Source organism: Telmatherina bonti, assembly GCF_933228915.1.
Source record: "Telmatherina bonti genome assembly, chromosome: 16".
Classification (NCBI taxonomy): Eukaryota; Metazoa; Chordata; class Actinopteri; order Atheriniformes; family Telmatherinidae; genus Telmatherina; species Telmatherina bonti.
In genome coordinates, this window is record NC_136614.1 from 39298460 (window position 1) to 39322265 (window position 23806).

The 23806-nt window shown below is 42.5% G+C and overlaps 1 protein-coding gene across 1 annotated transcript in view; it reads left to right on the forward strand.

Moving 5' to 3' along the window:
* Positions 1 to 216: 216 nt before the first annotated feature.
* Positions 217 to 23806, forward strand: part of LOC306767093 (gamma-aminobutyric acid receptor subunit rho-1-like) — a gene marked incomplete at its 3' end in the record, with an annotated part of 63813 nt that continues 40223 nt past the window's right edge. The window contains exons 1-3 of the mRNA XM_079255005.1: positions 217 to 250; positions 10026 to 10093; positions 10172 to 10395. Coding sequence (XP_079111131.1) covers positions 232 to 250; positions 10026 to 10093; positions 10172 to 10395 — 311 coding nt within the window. The 5' untranslated portion in view covers positions 217 to 231. The remainder of the gene's footprint in view (positions 251 to 10025; positions 10094 to 10171; positions 10396 to 23806) is intronic.

Genomic DNA, 23806 nt, shown 5'->3' on the forward strand with positions numbered 1-23806 from the left:
GATATTGCTTCAGGGCCCCTCCTGCTGCAGGAACCCTACTGCTGAACCCCTACTGCAGGGCTTCTGCTACAGGGCTCCTCCTCCTGTCTTGATGGATGGAGAGACTTCAGCCCATGAATGAAATTTTGACTTGTGTCTTTTAGCTCCATGTGGAAGCAATATCTGGATATCACTAAAGCACGGGGACTAAAGTCAGAGCAGCTGCTGAGGATAGATGACCACGACTTTACAATGCGACCAGGGTTTGGAGGTAAGGAAGTCCAGCTTTTCTAAGTTAATGGAGCTCTTTCACTGCCAGATTGGTATCTCTTTCCATGGATTTTCATATATAACCATGAAATAAGCTACATTACACACTCCTCAAGACTTCAGTGTGAATCTGAACACACATCAGTTTAAATACCATGTTGAGTGTCCAGCCTCGCAGAGATGATGTAACAGAGGAGGATTATGTCTGTGCCATCCTGCTTTGGGCCAATGATTAATTACCAGTCAGTCAGGAACTTTAGGTTTCAATAACTCCCCTTTTAATCGGCTGCATGAGCAGGTCTCAAAGCTTGAATTAGTCAACATTTAAACCGTCTAGCTTATATTTCATAAATACGTTCAAATTGTAGTCAGGCCCTTGGAAACCATTTAGCGTATGCTGGACTTCGCATTAGTCTGCTGCTGTTGAAAACATCTGGAAAGTTAAGCTACCCTGATTGAATACTGAACTCTAAGTACACATGCAAGTTTTGCAAAACAAAAATTCTGAACAGCTGAATCCAAACATCACTGGAAACCTCTCCTCTTAACGTGTTATTAATTAACTGATCTGTGTATATTTGGTAATATTTCTGTTTTTATTTGGTTTTACTTTGTTCATTGAGATTTAGAAAAATGCCATCAGTCAGAGAGACTCATGAGATAAATATTTTCCTCATAAAAATCAAACAAGAATAAATAGCACAGGATATATCACGCAGTTTCGAGTTTACCTGGTTTACCTGCTGCCTGTTACGTTGCGTGTGCATACGTACCCCTCGGTTTCGTGTCCCATTGGCAGTCCATTTTCATGTCTTTCACGTTGGCTGTTCCAGCTGTGTTGATTCTTTAAGGAGACTTGTGAAGCTTTGAGACTATGTCCCAATTGTTTAAAAAAAGATTTGATGCTTTAAACCTGCAATGTCAATTCACTAATAAAATGCTGCCCTTTGACTGCATGATATAGATTAATATGACAGGTTTGTCATATTCAAAGTTATAAAGTTAGAAAGTATTTCAGCATCATTGTTTTGGGTGTATGACCCTGATATTACACGCTATGATTTGACAGGCTATGATCTTAATGATTGGTGGACTAAACAGTAATATTTGCAAGTAACTACTTAAAACAATTAAACAATTTTAGAATATACCATTTATTAAATTTTTGCAACCATTTGACCTTTGGTTGCAGAGATATAAAGTAAAATGTTATATAACACTAACCTTTGTGGATGACACAAGGTCAAAATGTTAAAAGTCAGATGGAGGTCTGTTCTAAAAAAATAAATAAATAAAAAGAGAATTTGCTGGTGCAGACAAGATATCCAAATACATTATTCTTTTTAAAGGGTTCCTATTCTGGTATTTGGAGTTTTCTGAGCTTTCTACAGTGTTACAGTGTTGAATCCTCATCAGACATGTGAACGGCACTGTTTTTTATCACCTAATGTTTGAGTTTGAGTTTGAGTTCCAGCACTGTCTCCATTCGGTTTCCATGGCGACGAAAAAAGCGTGGTTTTAGAGAGTTTTTTCTACTTGGAAATCCTTGTGACGTCCCGGGGGATAAGGTTGGGTGATTGGTTACCTTCTACTGGTTAACAAGGGCATGTACAAATACATCAGGCGGGTGGAAAATGTGGGATAAAGTTATTTCCAACGATGGCTGGTGAGTTTACCAAAGAGAGACATCCTGCTGCATTCGTTGCTGTGGGTTGCTGTTTTCCACTTCGTTTTCAGGCTCTGATTCAGGTTCCAACATGTAGGGCTGGACGCTATGTGTTGACATTGTAGTTTGTTTTCTTATTGAGTTCATATGAGCCTAATCCTTCTGTTTATGAGACGTTACAATGACGGTGAAAGCAGGTGCGGTGCGCGCTCCCGATGTAGTGCAGTGGCGGGAGGCGGGGCTTAATGCGGAAGTGTCTCAATCCACTCGTTTTGCCCGCAGGCTGATCTGACAGCCTACGGAGAGGGTCGGTCTGAAGCAAATAAAGCCATTTGTGACAATAACTCCATCAATCCCAGCCCTTCTGGGCTCAGAAATAAAAATAAATTAGCCTGAAATGCACAGAATAGTTCCACTTTAAGAAAATAAAATTAAAGACACACAGCTCATGATTTTTTCCCAGTTGTCTCTTCTGAGCAGTTGACAGGACATGATGACATTACCATGTAGTTTCTGTTCCTTTTGCACTAACTCTGAAAAAATGGGTACCTCCTAAACACCCAATTAGTGCAACACAGCCACACAGCTTTTCTAGTTCCAGCATTGTCTAGTGTCTGCCTCACCACTGCTGGGTAAAGTGAGGGAAGCAAACTCTGAAGCGGGCTGCTGCTTGGCAAAGTAAAGTTTGTTGAACATGAAGCTAGCTGCTGGTAGATGGTACTGAAGACAGCTGGACCTGAAGCCTCGAGATGATGCTGGGTAAAGTGAAGGGAGCTAACCCTCAAGCTAGGTGCTGCTGGGTAAAGTGAAGAGAATAAACCAGGAAGTTATCTGCTGCTGGATGCTGCTGGTTGAAGTAAAGGGAACTAACCCTAAAGCTTAGCTGTCGCAGGGTAAAATAAACAGAGCTAACTCTGAATCTAGCTGCTGTTCGCTGATGCTGGGTAAAGCAAAGGGAGCTAACCCTCAAGCTAACTGCTGTTTTACCCAGGAGAATTGTCTCACCTTCTCATTAGTTTGGATGTGGAAAGTTTTTGTCAGTTTTCAGTGGTAGTGGAGCCAACAGACCAGGGGCCTCATTTAAAAAAAAATGTGTAGCAACGTACAGAAAACAGGAAATGCGGTTTTAAAAAAAAGACCACCCTAACAGAAATAACATTAAAAGAAAAATTTGTGAATAAGTAAAAATTCTCCACCTTTTTTGTTGCATCACTTCTAGACACTGTGTAAACCAGCAGTATTTGGTTTTGACATGAGGGGATGAGTTTGAGATTGGGAACAGCTTTTAGTATCTTGTAATAGACAATATTCCTCCATTATTTTGCACACCTTTGCAGGTGTGTAACAGGTTTCCTCCTGTGCATCAAGGCACCTCCGCCTGCACTTTATCAGTCTGATGGCCGCTACACCATGGCATGCCTGGCTGTGGTGCACATAGTTCTTTTACTTTGTGCTCTGGGTTAGGACTTTTCGACCGAGCTGGTTCCAGAGCTGGTTTGGAGCTAGAGCTACACTTAGCACTATTTCTGTGGTTTTCGACCGCCTAAGCGCTGGCTCTTGGTTCTCAAAACCGGTTCTATTCTGACACCACCTCTTTGCTGGGCCAGAGTTAAGAACTGTTTCAAGTTGTGTGCGTCAGCAGTTGGGGGCGGGGTTATCTGGCCAAAATAAGAGCGTCGAAACATGGACCAACATCTTCATACAAATGAAGAAATGGATACCAAAAAGCAGAATTGGTCCAAGGAGGAGATCCAGTGCTTTCTTGCTCTGTGGCCATCCGCAGAAGTACAGCAGAAACTGGAAGGCGCAAATCGGACAAAGCCTGTGTTCGAGATTTTGCAACGGGAGATGTCTGCCACTGGATATGAGCGTAGCATCGACCAACTGGTTAATACATTTAAAAAACTTAAAAAAGATTTCAGGGACCAGAAGAGGGAGCTGGGACGTAGCGGCAATGGGTGGCCCACAAAGAACCCACACTTCGATATCTTGAACTCCGTTCTTGGTGACCGGCCAGCGAATCAAACTCTGCCACAGTTAATTCAATTTCCCAGTCCATGGCAGATGAAACCCTGATGGCTAACAATACAACATTTACACAATCTGGTAAGTGTAGCCGTTTATGCACTTATGCAACAGGGGGATATCCTGCAGTATTAGATGTGGAGTGAATAGATTTTGAACCGTTTAAAACTGTTGTCTTTTGTTAGCTATGCTAACATGCTAACAAAGAAATTGGTCACGTGACTCACGTTCTCTGGTAATAAACGCGACTGTCTCTAGATATGCAAGCGTTATGGTAAGTGTAGCCGTTTCACACTGTTACACTTTTGCAACAGAGGGATATCTTATCACACGTATAGCATTACATGTGGAGGGAATCAATTTGGACCCATTTAAACCTGTTGTTTTTGTTAGCGAAACTAACATGCTAACAAACAAATGAGTCACGTTATTCACGTTCGCTGGTAATAAACGTGACTGTCCCTGGATAGGCATGCATTATCCTTATGGTGTGTAATGTGGCGTATCAAAACTGAATGCTTTTTTTCCCCTGTGTTTGCAACAGAACTGGCATCAGTGGAGTTGGAGCATACACCCTTGCCCACAGCGTGCAACTCACCTTTGCCAGAAATACTTTCTTCGCCATCCTCCACATCCACATAACGGTCTTGCAGACCAGGTAAACAAGTTAACTGCACAAATTTTTTCAACGGGTTAGTTTAAAGCACTTATGCACAGTTTGGGAATGTTTTGGTAACCCATTTTTTTGTCCAGTGAACAGGTAAACGAAAGCGGGACACTGATGCAGACCTGCTGGGTTACCTGGAAAGGTCGCAGGACAGAGTACAGCAGGACTGGGAGATGGATGAGCAATTTACTGTTGGCTTACTGGAAGGATGGAGGACCACAGCAGCGCCATGGTTGAACTGATGGGGCATATGGTATCTGTAATGGAAGGATTCTCTAAAAAATAAGCAACTTTTTAGATTGACATATATTTTTTGTCTCTTTTTATCCAATAAAACCTTTCATTGTTCAAGTGGTGTTTCTGTTTATATTAATTCTGTGAGTTTCATGCCATTACTGGGTTTTTTTTAATTTTTTTTATTTAGTAGTTATGTGGCCCTGCGATGGACTGGCGAGCTGTCCAGGGTGTACCCTGCCTGTCGCCCAAAGCCAGCTGGGATAGGCTCCAGCCTCCCCGTGACCCTGAATTGGATTAAGCGGTTCAGAAAATGAATGAATGAATGAGGATAGTAGTTATGTGATGTGCAGGAGCTTGTACCTTTAAACAATCTTTAAACTATTCAACAAAGTCTAACAGATAACGTAGGAGCAAGTAAGTCAAGTTCAGAGTGAGTGAATGCATTTTGTTTTTAGCTCACAAATGTGAAGGAGGTGTGAGATAATTGGATCAAATGTGAGGTCTAACGTGTACTGGATACTCATAAGTAAACAAGCCATGTTGAACAGTTCAGGCTAATTTTCATTGATCATTTGAGTTTTGCAACATGCAACCAATATATGGACATGCTCAACAGTTATTGTTCTTCACTGCTGAAATACTCCATTAAAGCTGACCTTATGTCAGACCCTTCAGTATTGGCGTTGTCTGGTATTGTTGGAACAGGTGGCTGGTTGTGATTGTGGATGTCTTGGATTGGCTCGAAGTAGTCATTCTGCTCCTCCCAAATATTGTGAGGCAGGTCAGCACCATCTTCTTGCACAGCTCCAGTTCACAGTAATTTCTTTTTACAAGCAACCTCCATTGCCCTTTCAACCAACCAAAAGCCATTTCAACAACTGACCGTGGACGGCTCAATTGGTAGTTGTAGGTTAGTTGCTCACGACTGAGTCTTCCGTTGTCTGAGAAGGGTTTCATCAACCACTTCTACATGGGGTAAGTAGGATCACCAATGAAGTAATGTCCCATTTCACAACCAGGTATTGAGACCTTGTGTGACTCCATGAACTGGCCATCGCTGAGAATTTCCCATAAAGCAGACTGATGCAGGACTCTGGCATCGTGCACACTGCCTGGAAAACCCACACACACATCCCAAAAGAGTCCAATCCCATCCACCACTGCTTGCAGAACAATTGAATGCCCTCCTTTGTGGTTGTAGTTGTCCCTGGGATAGTTCTCTGGTGCAATAATTGGGATATGACTCCCATCTATTGCACCAACACACTGCAGGGCCCTCCAGCTGTTATTAAAAAATGTGGCCAGATGCATTAATTTTAAGGCGTCCGGAGTGACAATGTGCACTGGAAGGAGCATTTATAAAGGCTATAATATAATAATATAATATAATATAATAAAGGCGTCACAAAAATCCTGAACCCAGTTATACACAGTGCTCAGACCTACCCCAAAGAGATGGCTTATTGTCCTGTATTCGCCACCGGTGGCAAGTTTCCAGATGGCAATTGCAACACGTTTTTGGGCAGGGATACTCAGTTGATAGTTGGTGTCCTCTTTTGAAAGACTGACTGGCTTTGGTTTGATTGCAGATGTACTGGAAAGATTCCCTTGATATATGGAAGTTTTGCACAAAACTGCTGTGCGGTAAAATTTGTAACAGTAGAGTCCCCACCAGTATGCTGACCATGGATGTGCCCAAAAGGCTGGAGGCCTCCTAATTCCGATCCATCTTAATATCATCTGAAAGCGAACATAATTGTCACTTGTTTGCTTAGTAAGTATGCCATCTAAATATGTACAGCACATGCTAAGCTGAGATACATGTTGTAACTAACAATGGCTACCAGTATAACAATAATTATACGGAATAATTACCCTTCTCCATAGACGTAGTTGCTGTTCTCTGCGTCTGATCGTTCAACGCGGACATACAGCCGTTAAGAGATTAGTAGCCCACCTACGATACCCGACACAAAACTGAAAGGCCAAGAGCAGAGCTTGCAGGATAACCACACACTCCTCCACTGTTTACTTTTTCTGCCAGAGCGCTTCTTCCTCGTTCTTCCTCTTTAGGGGGGCATATCCAAAATGTTTTAGATGACGCACAACAATGACGCAGCACCGGTCAGACTCATTCGGTCGAAACCAAAACTGGTTCTTTGATCGCGCCAGAGCTTAATCGGAGCTGAACCACCTAAGCACTGGCTCTAGCACCAGCACCGGTTCTTCGTTGGTCGAAAAGCCCAAGGTTAGGAAAAGGAGTGAGCAGCCTTGACTTATCGGTCAGTTAATTTTGGAAGGCGTTTGGCTCAAAAGGTGATTATCAGACATCAGATAGATAGATGGATAGATGGATAGATAGATGGATAGAGAGATAGAGAGATATTTTCTCCTCATTCTCTGCTCCACCACAGCTCTGACAGGGTCCAGACTTCTGCCGAGGACAGAACTAGCCTTCCGTACCAGTTTGTCCAGACGTTTGCAGTCCTTATTTGTAATGCTGCTCCCCCAGCAAACACCAATGAAATTCAGTCACTCCTGAGTCTTCCATGCACAATGCCCTCCAACAGGGACAGATAAGCCACTGTGTGTCTTTACATATTGGGGAGCATTTTATATCCATCACTTCATGTTCTGTATCTGGAGGTGGGGGAAACACTCTGATCATAGCCTAATGATGGTCAATTTTACACGGTGACCACACCATTGTAATTGTACTTATTCATTTAGAAATGTATTTATCAGACAGCTACTGTAAAACTTATTAATTGTGTGAACTCAACAAAACAGCATTTTGGTTCAAAGGGGGGGGGTCAGTGTCTCCCAATCACTCCCCTTCCGTTCACACTGTCATGTCATTGCCTGCATGAGCATTGAAGTCTTCTGCGGAAAAAGGAAGTCCCCAGAAGGAGCACCCTCCAACACTCCCACCAAGGACTCCAGAAAGGGTGGGTACTCTGAACTCCTGTTCGGTGCATAAGCACAGACAACAGTCAGGATCCGTCCCCCCACCTGAAGGCTGAAGTAAACTACCCTTTCATCCACTTGGACAAACCGCAATGTACAGGCACCAAGCCGGAAGCCAATGAGAATGCCCACACCTGCTCAGCACCTGTCACTGTGGACAACTCCAGAGTGGAAGAAGGTTGAGTCCTTCTCAAGGGTACTCATTCCAGAGCTCAAGCCATGCATCTAAGTGAGTCCAACTATATCTAGACGTAACTGCTCAACCCCTCGCACAAGTTCAGGTTACTTCCCCACCAGAGAGGTAATGTTACACATCCCTGCCAGTTTCCACAGCCAGCGTCCCCACCTCCTGCTGCCGCCCAGCTGACATTGCACCTGACCTCCAGGGCTCCTCCCGCAGATGATGAGCCCATGGGAGGTCAGGCCCATGTAACCCTTTTGGGCTTAGTCTGACTGGGCAATAGCCTAGCCACCACATGCTCGCTCTCATGCCCCACATCTAGGCCTGGCTCCAGAGGGGGGCCTCGTTGACCTATGTACGGGCAAGGGAACATTTCCGCCCATGGTCGTCGTCATCATAGGGGTCTTTGAGCCGCACTTATTCTCGTCCCTCCCCTAGACACCTGTTTGCCATGGGTGACCCTACCAGCAGCATAAAGCCCCCGACAAAATAGCTGCTAGGATCTTCAGGACACACAAACCCCTCCCCTATTCAGGGAGGAGAAACGTTTCTGCTGGAGCAAAAACCTCAATATCCACAGCTTGTAATTATTCCTCTGATTCTCTGAATCGGGACTAGTGAGGTCCAATAATTCACTTTTTATGGTCCATCCCTCCAATAAATTTTAAAAAAAATAATTGTTTGTCACTGAATTTACGGTCTGGACGTGACCGGACAAGACAAAAAGGAATTAAAAGACAACAGAAAATAAAAGAAAATAGAAAAAAAGGGAAACAGAAATACACTACATAGAAAACACTTCAATCCAACCACAGATTCTGAACCTATACAGAAACAGGACAAAGGACAGCTCACGCCAACCAGTCTTCTGACCCTTTTGGATACCTTTTGAATTACAATTACCAACAATGAACCACACATAGCTAATTATTTTACTTTTTTCAGTTTCTTAAAGGAACTGATAAAGATGTCAGATGATTTTAAAAGAAAATTTTCTGTCCATTACTTTATAGACCAGGGGTAAAAAAGTTAAACTGAAATTTTAAAAAAAAAATTACTGACAAAAAATGTAGTTGATTAGAATACTTTTCATTGATTAATTAGAATTAATTAGAGTATTTAACAGAAGCACTTTGAGTCACTATATGTCAGAGAAATATAGTTAGAGAAAACATGTTAGTGGCGTTAAATGTTGGGAAACACATGAAATACATTTACATCACAGAATCCAATATTCCTGAATAATTTACCATTTTCCTTCTAGAGATGTTTTCAGCCCGAAAAGAGAAATTTCTTGACTGATCATTGATTGGCAATATATTTCAAAACCTTTAATTACTGCTGGGTACTGGGTGAGATTATGCTGGTACCACAGGCAGGATCTTAAGCTGGGCTGTTAAAATCAGACCAGTGACATTAAAACAAACGATCGGGTTTGTCAACACAAACTGCTAATCACCTCATGAGAGACTTCACTTTTTCAATTTTCCAGGTGAATTGACAAAATACGTCACAACATTTTACTCTCTCTTATGTCCATAGACATTTACGTTGTTAAAGAGGAAAAGGAAGCATTAAGCGTAATGTGCTGGGATTAGAGACATTCCACACTGTGCCCTGTTTGGCGAGAAATCTGCCCACAGCAGCTTTTATGGGGATTTTAGAACAGACATTGGAGTTTGAATTGAAACAGTTGGCATGAAAAGGAGTCACGACCCACTGATGAAGACGAATAATCCCTGGAGTTTCACATGAGACAACGAGGAAAGATGCACATTGTTGAACGCCTTCTGCTTTTGCATTATGTTTCTGTATTGACTGCTTTTTACGCAAGCATTTTTATTTGGATAGGTTTTTGTATATGAAGCCCTTTTACGCCCGTTGGACAGCTAGTACATCTGTGATGTTATTGTGATATTCCTGTGATGCTTAAGGGATAAGTTAATTATTTTTCTGTGATATTTCTGTTATATTGATGCCATAGTGTAATTGTTACAATAATGCAACTTCATAAACAACTATTTGTTTTTTAGGACCTGCCGTCCCAGTTGGGGTGGATGTTCAAGTTGAAAGTCTAGATGCAATTTCTGAAGTTGATATGGTATGTTTTACAAACTGGAAGACCGTTATGTGGAAATAGTCAGTTAAAAAAAGTAAATAACTTTTTTTCTTTTTTAAGGACTTTACCATGACCCTCTATCTAAGACACTACTGGAAAGATGAGCGGTTGTCCTTCAGAAGCAACACCAACCAGAGCATGACTTTTGATGGCCGCCTGGTAAAGAAGATATGGGTACCTGACATGTTTTTTGTCCACTCTAAGAAGTCCTTCACACATGACACAACTACAGACAACGTAATGCTGCGAGTTTACCCGGATGGTAAAGTTCTCTACAGCCTTAGGTAAGTTTTTGTTGACTGAAGTAAAAGGTGACTTTCTTTTTGAACAAGGTTTTAGTAAATAACAGTCAGCAGCAGTGACTATGAATATTTTCCTGTCCAACACATCTGTAAAAGTAGTTCTAGGGTGATGTTTATCATTGTTATCATCCCTCTCTTCTGTTTGTAACTGTTTGTAAATGTCTGGGAAGTGAGCAGACCAGAAGCTGGAGTTTTAGGAAAGTAATGTTGTTCCATTCTGGTCTGATGTAGGAATCAAGCTGTTTTCTGGGGCCTCACTTATAAAGTTGGCAGAGGTACCAAACCAGGCAAACGCCAATTATAACATTTTGAGATTTAGGAAAAAAAAGACTGGGGCGCAGAATGTCTCTATGTCCATGGCAACTCTGACCTGCCGTACACACAAAATCTGAAGACATGGGAAACAACAACACCTATGGGAGAAGAATAAAATCAAAGAAATGTAAAATTTGAGACATTTGTACAAAATCAAATATTAATTTTCACATTAAATGTTATACCTTAAAATTATTTACAAAAAATGAAGAAAAAGCATGTTTGTTATTGACACTGGAAGAGCATTCATTCATTCATTCATTTTCTGAACCGCTTAATCCATTCAGGGACACGGGGAAGCTGGAGCCTATCCCAGCTGGCTTTGGACGAAAGGCAGGGTACACCCTGGACAGCTCGCCAGTCCACCGCAGGGCACAAACCAAAAAACAAAACAAAAAAAGCCCAGAACAAAGACCTTGAAAAAATTTACAATAAAAACATATTTTATTAATAAGAACATCATCCACTAAAATATGTTCTGTCATTGTGAAACAATCTAAATTTACATGTCAGCCAGTTCTCACAGCTAATCAATAAGGTGTACAAAATGGTGTCAGAGCTTGGTCCGCTTATACACACACACACACACACACACACACACACACACACACATATATATATATATATATATATATATATATATATATATATATATATATATATATATATATATCATAGGAAGTTAACAAACGATGTGCATTGTTGAAGTTCATTTTATTTGGGTAACTGATGCATGTTAAGTATGATCTAATTTACATATTGTATCTTAATTGTAAATTCAGGGGCACTTCTGAAATATTTTAGTGCAGCTCCACTGGCCAAGTATGTCTTATATGTCACAGGAGTGTCTCTTTGGACTTGCCATCATTGGCATCAATCTTACAACAGAAATCATATGATGATGTAAATGATGATTGTGCATCGAAGGTCAGATTACACTTGCTCTTTAAAGTGGTTAAGCACTGCCTGATGACTCAAACACCATGCAAGTTGTAAATTGTTGCAAACAACTTTTGCATTTAAAAATATATTTAATAAAATAACATAAATAATATAATATCCTTGTAGTGTGTGTGTGTGTGTGTGTGTGTGTGTGTGTGTGTATATGTGTGTGTGATGCGTGGTGCAAAACTAGCCAAGACCGCCTCTGATTGAGGACAATTAAAAGCATCTAGTCCGCTGATCTAAGAGCACACTGTTGGGCACGTACCACCCCAAAGCCTTTGGCTGCATAGCTCAGAAAACAAAGGGCCCTGAGTCCCCCTAGGTGTGAAAAGAAGGGTGTAAGACAATGGCACCTCTAATTGGCCGAGGGCCCACTTTTACTGCAGGGTCTCTCACCAACATCACTGAGACTTTAAAAGCCACAGTCACAAAGACTACCTGGTCTTTCCACTGCTTCTTGCATTAGAGCGACATTGCAACTGTTATCTGCCTTTCCTCGCTGGACGAGTCAAGACCCCATTAAATCCAACAAAGATTTGCTGTTTGTGTATCCAGCAATTCTTAACAAGGGTTAGCTATTTGTACCTTAAAGGGGTGCTATGATGGTATTTGGAGTTTTCTGAGCTTTCTACAGTGTTACAGTGTTGAATCCTCATCAGACATATGAACGGCACTGTTTTTTATCACCTAAACGCATGTTTGAGTTTGAGTTTGAGTTCCAGCACGCTCTCCGCTCGGTTTCCATGGCGACGAAAAACGCGTGGTTTTAGAGAGTTTTTTCTACGTGGAAATCCTTGTGACGTCCCGGGGGATAAGGTTGGGTGATTGGTTACCTTCTACTGGTTAACAAGGACATGTACAAATACATCAGGCGGGTGGAAAACGTGGGATAAAGTTATTTCCAACGATGGCTGGTGAGTTTACCAAAGAGAGACATCCTGCTGCATTCGTTGCTGTGGGTTGCTGTTTTCCACTTCGTTTTCAGGCTCTGATTCAGGTTCCAACCATAGACTGTATATAAAGAGATGGACGGAGTCTCCGTGACATCACCCATAGGTTTTTGAAGAGTTGAATTGAAGCTCGGTGGGCGGTTCCTACCGTTGCCATGTTGGCAGCGTCACGCACGTCGTCTCGCCCGGAAAATACAAATATGGGCAAAGATGTGGAGCTGAGAGGGGGGCTGTGAGCATCATGGCAGATGATTGACATCGAGCGAACTCCGAGCTTTCTGTAGCTAAAAGCTAACCGAGCTAACTCGGAGATAACAGGAGCTAACCAGCTAACGGAGGTAAGCGGGCTAAAGCTAAGTCACGTTGTTAACCGGATAAAAACCGCGGTTCTACGTTCTTCTGACTTGAAGCGGGAGATCGGGTACCTGTCAATCAAAGGGACACGTTCCTACATTTGCCGAACTTCGAGATTAAATTACTTTAAAATGGGCGAGTTAGAAAAAAATTCACTCCCCCCACAGTTGTCATGAAGGTAAACCTGACCTATAAACTGAAAATGGATTTTTGAACCAGGCTGTAAACATGTTTATTTCTGCTGTAAACATGTTTATTTCTGCCGTGAAGTTGGTTTTTTTTTAACATGGGAGTCTATGGGGATTTGCTCTGTTTTGGATCCCCTAGCGGATGAAAGGGGAACTGCAGTTTTTATGCACTTCACTTTCAACCACCGGAGGTTGCCGATTGGTTCCAACATGTAGGGCTGTACGCTATGTGTTGACATTGTATCTTGTTTTTAGACCCGAGCACCGAAGGCAGTGCGAAGGCCTATTGAAATACAAATACAAGTTTATTATTATCATTAGGGCGAGGACCCTATTGTTGTTGAAATGTTTATTCTTATCACCACAACTCGCCCCTTTTTGACCCTCTTAGACCCCGTGAAAAGTTGTGAAACTTGGCACACACCTCAAGCTCGGCGAAAATAGTGATATTCTGGGGTCCGCGTACACGCCAATGCAAAAATGCCTCGACAGCGCCCCCTAGAAACGCCAAAAATGGCCCCTAGAATGGGGTAAAAAAAGTTTAGTTTGACGTAGGACGACAAAATTCGGCACACATGTCTACCAGTTGAAGACGAGTAAAAAAAGTCAATGAAACACCTGTTGTCATGGCAACCGGCTGTCCGTCATCTTGGCGTTTGCAGCCATTTTTTTGCCCATTTTTGTCAATTTGAGCGCATCATACTTGAATGAACTAGTCTGAGGCGATTCATGCGATTGGCTCCACATTCGCCATGGAGCTTCGTGACAAGATGGGGACAAAAAGTTATTCAAATCTTTCTGATAGGAGAAAGCGTGTTACCGTGGCAACCCATGGAAAAAAGCGTTCTCGCCATGAAACACGGTTTGCTTATATCTCTGCAGAAATGCCTCCGATCAGAACCAAAATTAAAATAATTCATATTTGGTAGGTCCTTTGTAATATTACGCATTGTAATATGTATTGTAGAGGGTGGACATTTTGGGGGGGGGGCCCTAGGGGCCTGATAGTCTACTTTGAGCTAGGGCTACGAAATTTGGTACACATGTATAAGTAGCCAAGACGAGCAAATAACTCAATTAACCACCTGTTACCATGGCAACGGGGTGTCCGCCATCTTGGCATTTATGCCAAAAACAAAAAGTATGACAAAAAGTTATTCAAATCTTTCCAATAGGACAAAGTGTGTTACCGTGGCAACACATGGAAAAAAGCCATCTCGCCATGAAACACGGTTTACTCATATCTTCGCAGAAATACATCTGATCTGCACCAAAACTCTTAAGCTTTCATATTTGGTAGGTCCCTAACACATTGAAACATGTATTGTGGGGGGCCATTTTTTTTGGAAGGGGGGGGGGGCCCTAGGGGCCCGATCTTCTACTTTGACCTAGGGCTACGAAATTCGGTACACATGTGTAACAACCCAAGGCGAGTAAAAAAGTGCATTGACCACCTGTTACCATGGCAACGGGGTGCCCGCCATCTTGGCGTTTACGCCCATTTAGCACTGTATGTGCATTGTTTTTTAACAAACTAGTTTTGGATTCTTACTTGACATCCATCCGGAAGCTTTGTTGCGAGTTCGGGTGGAGGGTTCGGCATGAGGCGAGGACCCGATGGATACCGCTTGTTATTATTATTCTCCGAAACGAATTGCCTTTTTGGGGGACTGAACATGCCCCAAAACTCACCAAATTTTGCCAAACCCCCCCCACCCCCCCAATGGAATGTGAAAATCTACCTATTCTAGTGTGCTCAGGACAATTCGGGCGAAATTGAACGAGAGCGCCACCTATTTTTAGAGCCCCGCCACTGCATGTCATCAATTTTTAAGAAAATTGACCCACATTGTCTACATGACAGGGCGACCAAAAAATCCTCTTAATGTCATCATGAAAAGTCAACAGGAAGGCGGCCATTTTTGGTCAAAGTTGCCATTTTGGCGTTTTACTCACCTCGTATTTGAACAAACTCGTCCTAGGGCTTTCATCCAATTGACACCAAAATTGCTCAGCATGCTCAGGAGGCATGTGGGATTAAAAGTTGTGCTAATCGCTTACAGAATCCTGGGCATGTAGGAGGAGGGGCTTCAAAGTTTGATGTCTTGCCGTGAAAAACGAAATTGATATAACTCCCACATAAAAAGACTTATCGACACCAGATTTACTAGATCTGATGTTAGTCCCACCCTGAAAAGATCTACATGTCAATAATTGGATTATTGATTTGCCACACCCCCTGGTGGCCAGAAGTGTAGTGTTTTACTCAGACACCCATTTTTCTGGCTTTGTGTACACCACCAAGCTCAAATTGGCTCAGACAGCAGAAACCATGTTGGGGAAGATATCCGGTGAAGAGCGTTGCTCTACGCTCCACAGTGTGACCGTTGCGCCATGGCGAACTTCGATATGCCGCCATGACACCATAAACCACTGTAAACCCCTCAATTTTTATCTGATCATCTTAAAACTCATGGGGATTAATCAGGGCCCGGTCTTGAGCAGATTGATATGACCATATCCAGTCTAGGCCTAAGCCCCGCCACTTCCAACAGGAAGTGCTTTTTCACATTTAGTCGTCTATCTCCTCTGGAATAAACCTCAAAAACTTGAAACTGCTTCCCAACATGTTAAACCCTTTCAGGTTGCTACAGTAAAAAACTCAAGTTGTTCCGCCAAACATAACAATGGCAAATGATGCTCCAACGCCATGAAACAGGAAGTAGGTGTAACCAAGCCATAAAACCTTTGCTCGCTACCAAACTTATCAAGATCTAGGACAGTCATAGTGTCAACTCAGCCATGTAGAAATATGCTGAAAAAGTCCCAATGTGTTTGAATAGCGCCACCTAGAAAATTTCAATTGACTAGCCCCACCCACTCGATTGACTGAAATACATGAAATTTGGTACACATGTGCTCCACGTGAACCCCTACAAAAAAACCCTCTTGGACCTCATGGCTGAATTCAACAGGAAGGCGGCCATTTTGAAAAAGGGTCATTTTGGCCTGTTTATTTGTCATGCATTTTATCGAACTTGTCCAAGGGATTTTATCCAACAGACGCCAAAATTGGTCAGGATACTCAGGAGGCATGTGTGATTAAAAGTTGTGCTAATTGTTTACAGAATCCAAGGGCGGGGTCTCAAAGTTTGATGTCTTGCCATCAACAACAAACTGTTATAACCCCCACAAAAATAAACTTATTTTCACTTAAATTGATATATGTGGTGCCAGTCCCATCCTGAACACAACTGCATGTCAACAATTGGTTTACAAATAAGCCATAGTGGCTTGGCATGGTTGCATTTTATCTCTGATGTACAACACCAGATCAGACCCAAACAGACCTTGGGTCAGTAAACTGCAATGGTGTGTCTATATGACATCACCTCCATGGCCACGCCCCCTGGAGACAGAAAGACCCTTCTTTTAACGCCTAAATAAGCTGATCTGCAGTCTGGCTGCAGGTGAGGGTGAGAAAAGCTCAGGGGGGAGTTCGCCAGGGGAGGCGGTGGCAATAGGCCGAATGGCGCCGTAGGTGCGAGGGCCTATATCACCGCTTGTTTTTTATTGAGTTCATATTAGCCTAATTCTTCTGTTAATGAGATGTTACAATAATGATGAAAGCAGTTGCGGTGCGCGCTCCCGATGTAGTGCAGTGGCAGCTGATCAATCAGTGGCAACTTATATCTGGCGGCAGGCGGGGCTTAATGAGGAAGAGTCTCAATCCACTCGTTTTGCCCACATGCTGATGTGACAGCCTACGGAGAGGGTCGGTCTGAAATAAATAAAGCGATTTGTGACAATAACTTGATCAATCCCAGCCTTTCTGGCCTCAGAAATACAAATAAATTAGCCTGAAATGCTCATAATAGTTCCACTTTAAAGGCAACCCTTTAAGGTACCTGAAACCGTTGACGTAACTGGTTCTGCCAGAGGGATCATTTCTGCAGAACCATATTTGCTAATGGTCTAGCTAATGCTATCTCCCATTAATTTGTGTTGTTTTGATGCTTCTGCTTTAGTTATTTTTTTTATATTTGTTTCTGAGTTCATGTCCATTTATCTCAGTTTTTGAAGCGAATATTAAGCTCATTGTTTTGCAAACCTGTTGACATCAACTGTTTGGCGATCTGTGTTACCATTCTAAATTCCAGCCACTACCTCGTAAGTTGATCTCAAGTTTGTGCCTGAGAGAGGACCCCAGACCTGAGTCTTAAAACTACGTGTCTATCTGCCATTTTGTCCTCCTTCTTGTCAGCCATTTTGTAATCTGATAAATTAGCATTAGCACTGGCTAAGTTAACATTAGCATAAAATGGCTAACACTACCTGAAGCTTGAGCTTCTTCTTTCCTGTTGAGTGTCCACCATTTTGCAGTCTACTAAATTAGCATTAGCATAAGCTTAGCTAACATTAGCATTACACAATCTAATGCTTGCTAAAGTTCAAGGTTCAATTCTCTCCCTCAAAATTGCCCATTATCTAGGCCTTTAGGTCATCTTGTATCTTGCTAAGCTAGTGCTAGCATCAGCCTCAGAGCTAACACCTTTAACTAACTAACCACCCACTAAGCCATAGCAACCTCAAAAGAAGTGCTTTACAGCCACTCACTGCCAACCCACAGATATATATGAAAGATGGACCGAGCCTCCGGCGGTTAAAAGTGAAGCCTATGCGGAAGTGCATAAAACTGCAGTTCCCCCTTCATCCACTAGGGGCTGCAAAACAGAGCGAATCCCCATAGACTCCCATGTTAAAAAGGCCAACTTCACGGCAGAAATAAACATTTTTACAGCCTGGTACAAAAATCCATTTTTAGTTTAACAGTTTAGGTTTACCTTCATGACAACTGTGGGGTAAGTGATTTTTTTTTCTAACTCACTTGTTTAAAAGTAATTTAACCTCGAAATTTGGCACAATATCCCGCTTCAAGTAAGAAGAACGTAGAACAACCGTGGTTTTTAGCTGGTTAACAACGTGACTTATTTTTAGCCCACTTACCCCCGTTAGCTGGTTAGCTCCTGTTATCTCCATGTTAGCTCGGTAAGCTCTTAGCTACAGGCAGCTCGGAGTTTGCTACATGTCCATCATCCACCATGACGCTCACAGCCCCCCCTCTCAGCTCCACCTCTCCATATTTGTATTTTCTGAGCAAGACGACACGCATACCCCTGCCAAGATGGCGATGTTTTAGGAACCACCCACCGAGCTTCAATTCAGGTCTTCAGAAACCTATGGATGATGTCACAAAGGCTCCGATTTTTATATACAGTCTATGAGCCAACTCCATTCTTTACTAACCTAGCCTGTACTCAGCAGCTAGCACCATTAACGGCTATGCTAGTTTGTAACCTACAGCTAGCCTCATACATCAAAGCTCACTACCAAAGTGATTCCCACTTTAGCCCCTCTTTTCTTTCATTCCTTTTCCTTGCACACACACACACACACACAAAAACACACACACACACACACACACACACACGCACGCACGCACTCACGCACGCACACACACACACACATACACACAAATCCATATCACCAAGCTTCATTTAATGTCTCATTGTCTTAACCATTTTATTCATATAATTTTGTAGTTAGATTGACAATATTTTAGAATAGGAATTTTGAGTGCATCACATCACATTCTGGTGTATCCTAAACAGAAGTTGTCTGTGTTTATTTTGCATTTGTCTGTATCAGATTGCCGGCGACAAAGCCAGTGATTGATCTCAGCCTTCACTTATGACTCTTGAGACTGAGGCATTGTTTAGTATCTTTGTTCCTGACTTGTCAGAAACCAAACTTTGGTTTCCTTGGTAAATCTAACATACATCTTCAACACTTGTCAATGGACATCTGTTGATGATAGAGTCAAATACTGAACAACCCCTCTAGCCCCAACAATGCTGTGGGGTGTAGGAATGAAGCAGGTTGGCCAGATAAGGAGGGGCAAGGCAGTTAAGACACTTAAAAACAAATAAGAGAATCTTAAAATTGATCCTAACTGAACAGGAAGCCAGTGAAGCGATGCTAAAACTGGAAATATGTGCTCGCGTTTTCTTGTGCCAATTAAAAATCTTGCAGCATTATTCTGTACCAGCTGCAGGCGAGAAAGTGCTGATTCCAATAAAAACTGATCCAGTCTTGAGGTAATAAAAGCATGTATCACTGTCTCCAGATGGCATCTCAATAAAAAGGGCATCTAGACAGCCGCCTCAACTAAAAAAGCAGGACTTCACCACAGTATTTATGTGTGACCTCAGCTTTAAACAGGGGTCCATTTTCATGTAATGTTAGCCTTTTCATATGATGCCAGTCAGGACAGGTCCAAAGAGGTGGTGCAAATAGGGGCAGTGGGATTCAAAAGCATGGCCTCTGTCTTTTTTCATTAAAATTCAGGAAGTTGAGAGCCATCCTACTTCTGATGTCACTGAGACAATCCAAGAGAGGCTGAAGGGAGCCATTTTGTTTTAAGGGGAAGTAGACCTGACAGTCATCGGCGTACAAGTGAAATGGCATTCCACGCTTTCTAAAACTAGCACCAACTGGCAGCAAATATAGGGAGAAGAGGAGAAGGTCCAGAATTGACCCTGTGGGACCCCCCAAGGAAGAGCAGTTGAGGCGGATGTGAAGTCATCTATCACAACATTACAACTCCTGTCAGAAAAATATAATCTGAACCACTGCAAGGATGGGGCAATGATGCCAAGACACTGCTCCAGTCTGGACAGGAGAATGTCATCCACTGTGTCAAAAGCAGCAGTTAAATCTAAAAGCACAAGTACAACACAGTTCTCAGAATCAATTTCTAAAAATATGTCATTAAAAACTCTCAGAAGTGCCGATTCAGTGCTGTGACTCATTTTAACCCCGACTGAAACACCTCTGTAATATTATATGCATCCAGGAAGGCCTTCAACTGGACTACTTTCTCTAGGATTTTTTGACAAAAATGGCAGCTTTGAAATTGTCCTAAAACTGGGAAAGGCCAAGGGATCAAGACCTGGTTTTTTCAACAAAGGTTGCACCACAGCATGTTTAAAGTCTCTTGGCACAATAGAAGTCAAACTACCATTGATAACATTAAGTGGGCCAACACTTGAGGTCTTCTTAAGAAGAAAATGAGGGAATAATGTCTAGAGGAGAACCAGCTGGCTTCATGGCAGAAATGAGTTTCTATAGAAAGGACAAAGGCTCTTGCACATTTCACACTTCTTTGATAGGAGTACCAGCTCTCCTTTAACATCATAAAAGAAACTGTCATTTTGTCATTTTCCCACTTTCTCTCGTATTTCCTGCACTCCTGTCTAATGGCACCGTTATAATCATGTAATTGGGGGTCAGGTCTGGGCTTTAATTGACCGGTGTCATCATATTTAGTGCGGTAAGGCACAACTGATTGAAACTGGCAAGGACACCCTCAGTCACACACTCAGGATACAGAAAGCTGCAAATCTGCATCAGTAAAAATGATGGAGAAAAGAGCAGCAGTGGAGAAGTTAAAAACGTGGCCGGGCCGGGCATGGGCAGAGTTTTAAATGATTGAGCAGAGGGAATAAAATCAAGTAAAATAAGCATGTGATCTGAAAACACTGCATAGCCAATTTCTACATTACAGATGTATAGGCCACATGTTAAGACAAGGTCCAGTGTGTGACTATGTTCATGAGTGGGTCTTTTCAACGACTAAGTAAGTCCAAAGGCATCTATTAAGTCTAATAAGTCCTTCACCAGAGGCTTCTGCAAGCAGCACACGTGAACATTAAAATCCACAGCTAATAAAACTTGATCATACTTTGATAAAATTTCTTCCAAGAAGTCAGAAAAGTCTCTTCAAAAGGCTGAAGGGCCAACTGATCACAATTTAATCTGCATCAGGCTTGACTGGTGCATGTTTATTCCGTCATTTGTCTGCTGTAGCTCACTCACTCACACCTGGATGGTGGTGGAAGCATTGCAAGAATCAAATTCTTTGATTTCTTCAGGGCCTTCAACACTGTTCAGCCTTCATCACTGGGTGAGAAGCTGCCAGGAGATGGGTGTCGACAGGTCCTCTGTCTCCTGTATCAGATTACCTGACAGGCCGTAGTTTGTCCGGCTGGGCAGTCTTCTGTGTGATGTGCTGAGGAGTGATGCTGGAGCCCCACAGGACACCGTGCTCTCTCCATTCCTGTTTATCGTATACACCTCTGACTTCCAGCACATCTTCAGAAATTTCCTGATGACTGCAGAAGGGAATCACCTACTGCTTAATGTGAACAAGACTAAAGAGTTGGTGATCAACTTTAAGAAGCAGAGATCAGCCGTGGATGTGCAGGAGGAACGTAAATATTTGGGTGGGATGATCGGCAGTGGACTGAGCTGGAAAACCAACAGCACAGCTGTGTACAAGAAGGCCTGCAGCAGACTCTACTTCCTGAGGAAGCTGAGGTCGTTCAATGTGGGCTAACGTGTGCCAGAGTCCTGTTTTCCTCTGTGATCATCTGCCTTTGGCTGTAAACAACACCCCATCCCATCAGAGATAAGACTGATAACAAGCTTGATGCACCCTTTTCCTCTTTAGATTGCAGAATTTCACATTTAATTCAGGTTTCCACTTTGGCTCAGAACCAATGGCGTAGTTTGGGGATTGGGGGGGTTCACATCCAAAATCACATCCAGTCAATACAACGCCCCCAAAAAATAACATGATTCTATCGGCGCCCATAGAAAATGACACCCGTGAACAGATTCTGAAAACTGATAAATGTAGCTTTCTTTTGATATATGACGTTATGGTTTTCGCGGGGTGTAATGAAACACTTTTATTTATTTTGCAGGATCGTAGGAAGTCGGCAAATAATGAACACACAAACTCTCTGCCCAATGATTAACTCAGCGTTTTATTAACCTTGCAGCACAAGAGTAAGCAGCACATCAGTTAAGGCACTTTTCAGTTCCCAGCTCTTACCGTAACGCAATAGGTTGGGGAGCCCACAACCCCGGTAGAGAGTGCCAAAACCAGCTGGGCGTCCTGATCAGATAGACCCGCAGCAGACTCCACCGAAGTCTGGGGCTTCCCTGCTTTAATACCCCTCATTCTGCAACATAACGTGGGAGCGCTAGGGAGGTGGCCAACCATCCCCACACACACACACACACACCATGAGACCATAACTTTTGTTGTTTCACACACTCAGTTTACCTTCTTCAGTGATATAAGCGAGCAGCTCTGCAAAACAGGATTCTCTTCCCACAACACCATTGAATGAGGGCACACAACATCACCATTGAAGTTTATACTTCACGGGGGTACGCACGAGAGGGCGAGGTAAAGTGAGCAGCCGCGGGAAGCAGCCAGGGGTAGTTGGACTGTAGGTGAGCGGAGACTAAGCCAACATCTGCAGCATCGTAGCGGTGATTTAGAGAATATTAGCGGGTTCTTTGCTGTGTTTTTGTCCAGATACCTCCTGTAAATAATATTTTGTGATAATAAATAATTGGATTAGTATAGATTTTGATAGTTTTTAGGGTTTTTTCTGTGTTTTTGTTCTAATTCATCTTTTTTCTTCATCATTCTATTTCTTGCTAACTTTCATCTTTTTGCCATAGTTTCTGTTTTTATACAGACCTAATCATTAGTAATCACAGTGACATTTTATAAATAATTTTGTAAATAATGGAGATAATCTGAGAAGACCTGAAAGTCCCGGTGAGATTTCTGGAGGATGGACAGGAGGAGTCAGGTGCAGCATCTCAACCAAATAATACAGTTTGTATAACACTGAATATTCCAGGTTCATTACAGCAATGTGTCTTCATTGTCTAGTCCATGTTTTTATTGGCTTTGTCTGAAATGTCTTCATCTTTACTTGATAAGTTTTTCCCTATTCTGTCTATTCATGAAGGCCTTCATTTTTCTCTAGAAGATTTTTTATTTTTATTTTTTTTCTAATATCACAGTATGTTCATATTTTTTAGATATTACTCTGATGAACGTCCATTCAGTAATGGTGACAAAAGGCTGAAGGAGCAGAGGTGATGATGATGCCCATCGTAGCAGGTCACCACATCATCATCAGAACTGGAAAACTGAGGCAGACCATGACACTGCCAACCCTCACCCACCCAGATTTAGCCCTAAACGTACCACTGGTGTCCAACCCCCTCTGACCACTGGCACACATGCACCAGATGATATTTTTCCCTCTTTTTTGACTCTGCGGTGCCCAGGCTGTTGTGTGCAAACACAAACAAAAATGTCCAGAAAAATTTGGCGAGAGGGAAGAAATTTGTGTGGGCTGACCTAACCCAATGGGAGCTCTCAAAATACCTGGTCATGATGCTGTTTATTTCTGTCTGCAACCCCCCAAAATTTCTGACTATTGGAGGACACAAACTATTTTTCATGTGGCTTTTCCTGCTTCACTCATCTTAAGAGACAGGTTTCAAGCAATCACCTCTAACTTGCACATAAGTGATCCAGAAAAGGACGGCATCAACGAACTGAAGAAGGGTACAGAGGAATATGACACCCTGCAAAAGGTCAGGCCTCTCATGGAAATGATCAGAAAACGATGTAAGAGTGTATACCATCCAAAGCAGCACAGCTAGGTTGATGAAAGGATGACTGCTACAAAAGCAAGGCTCAAA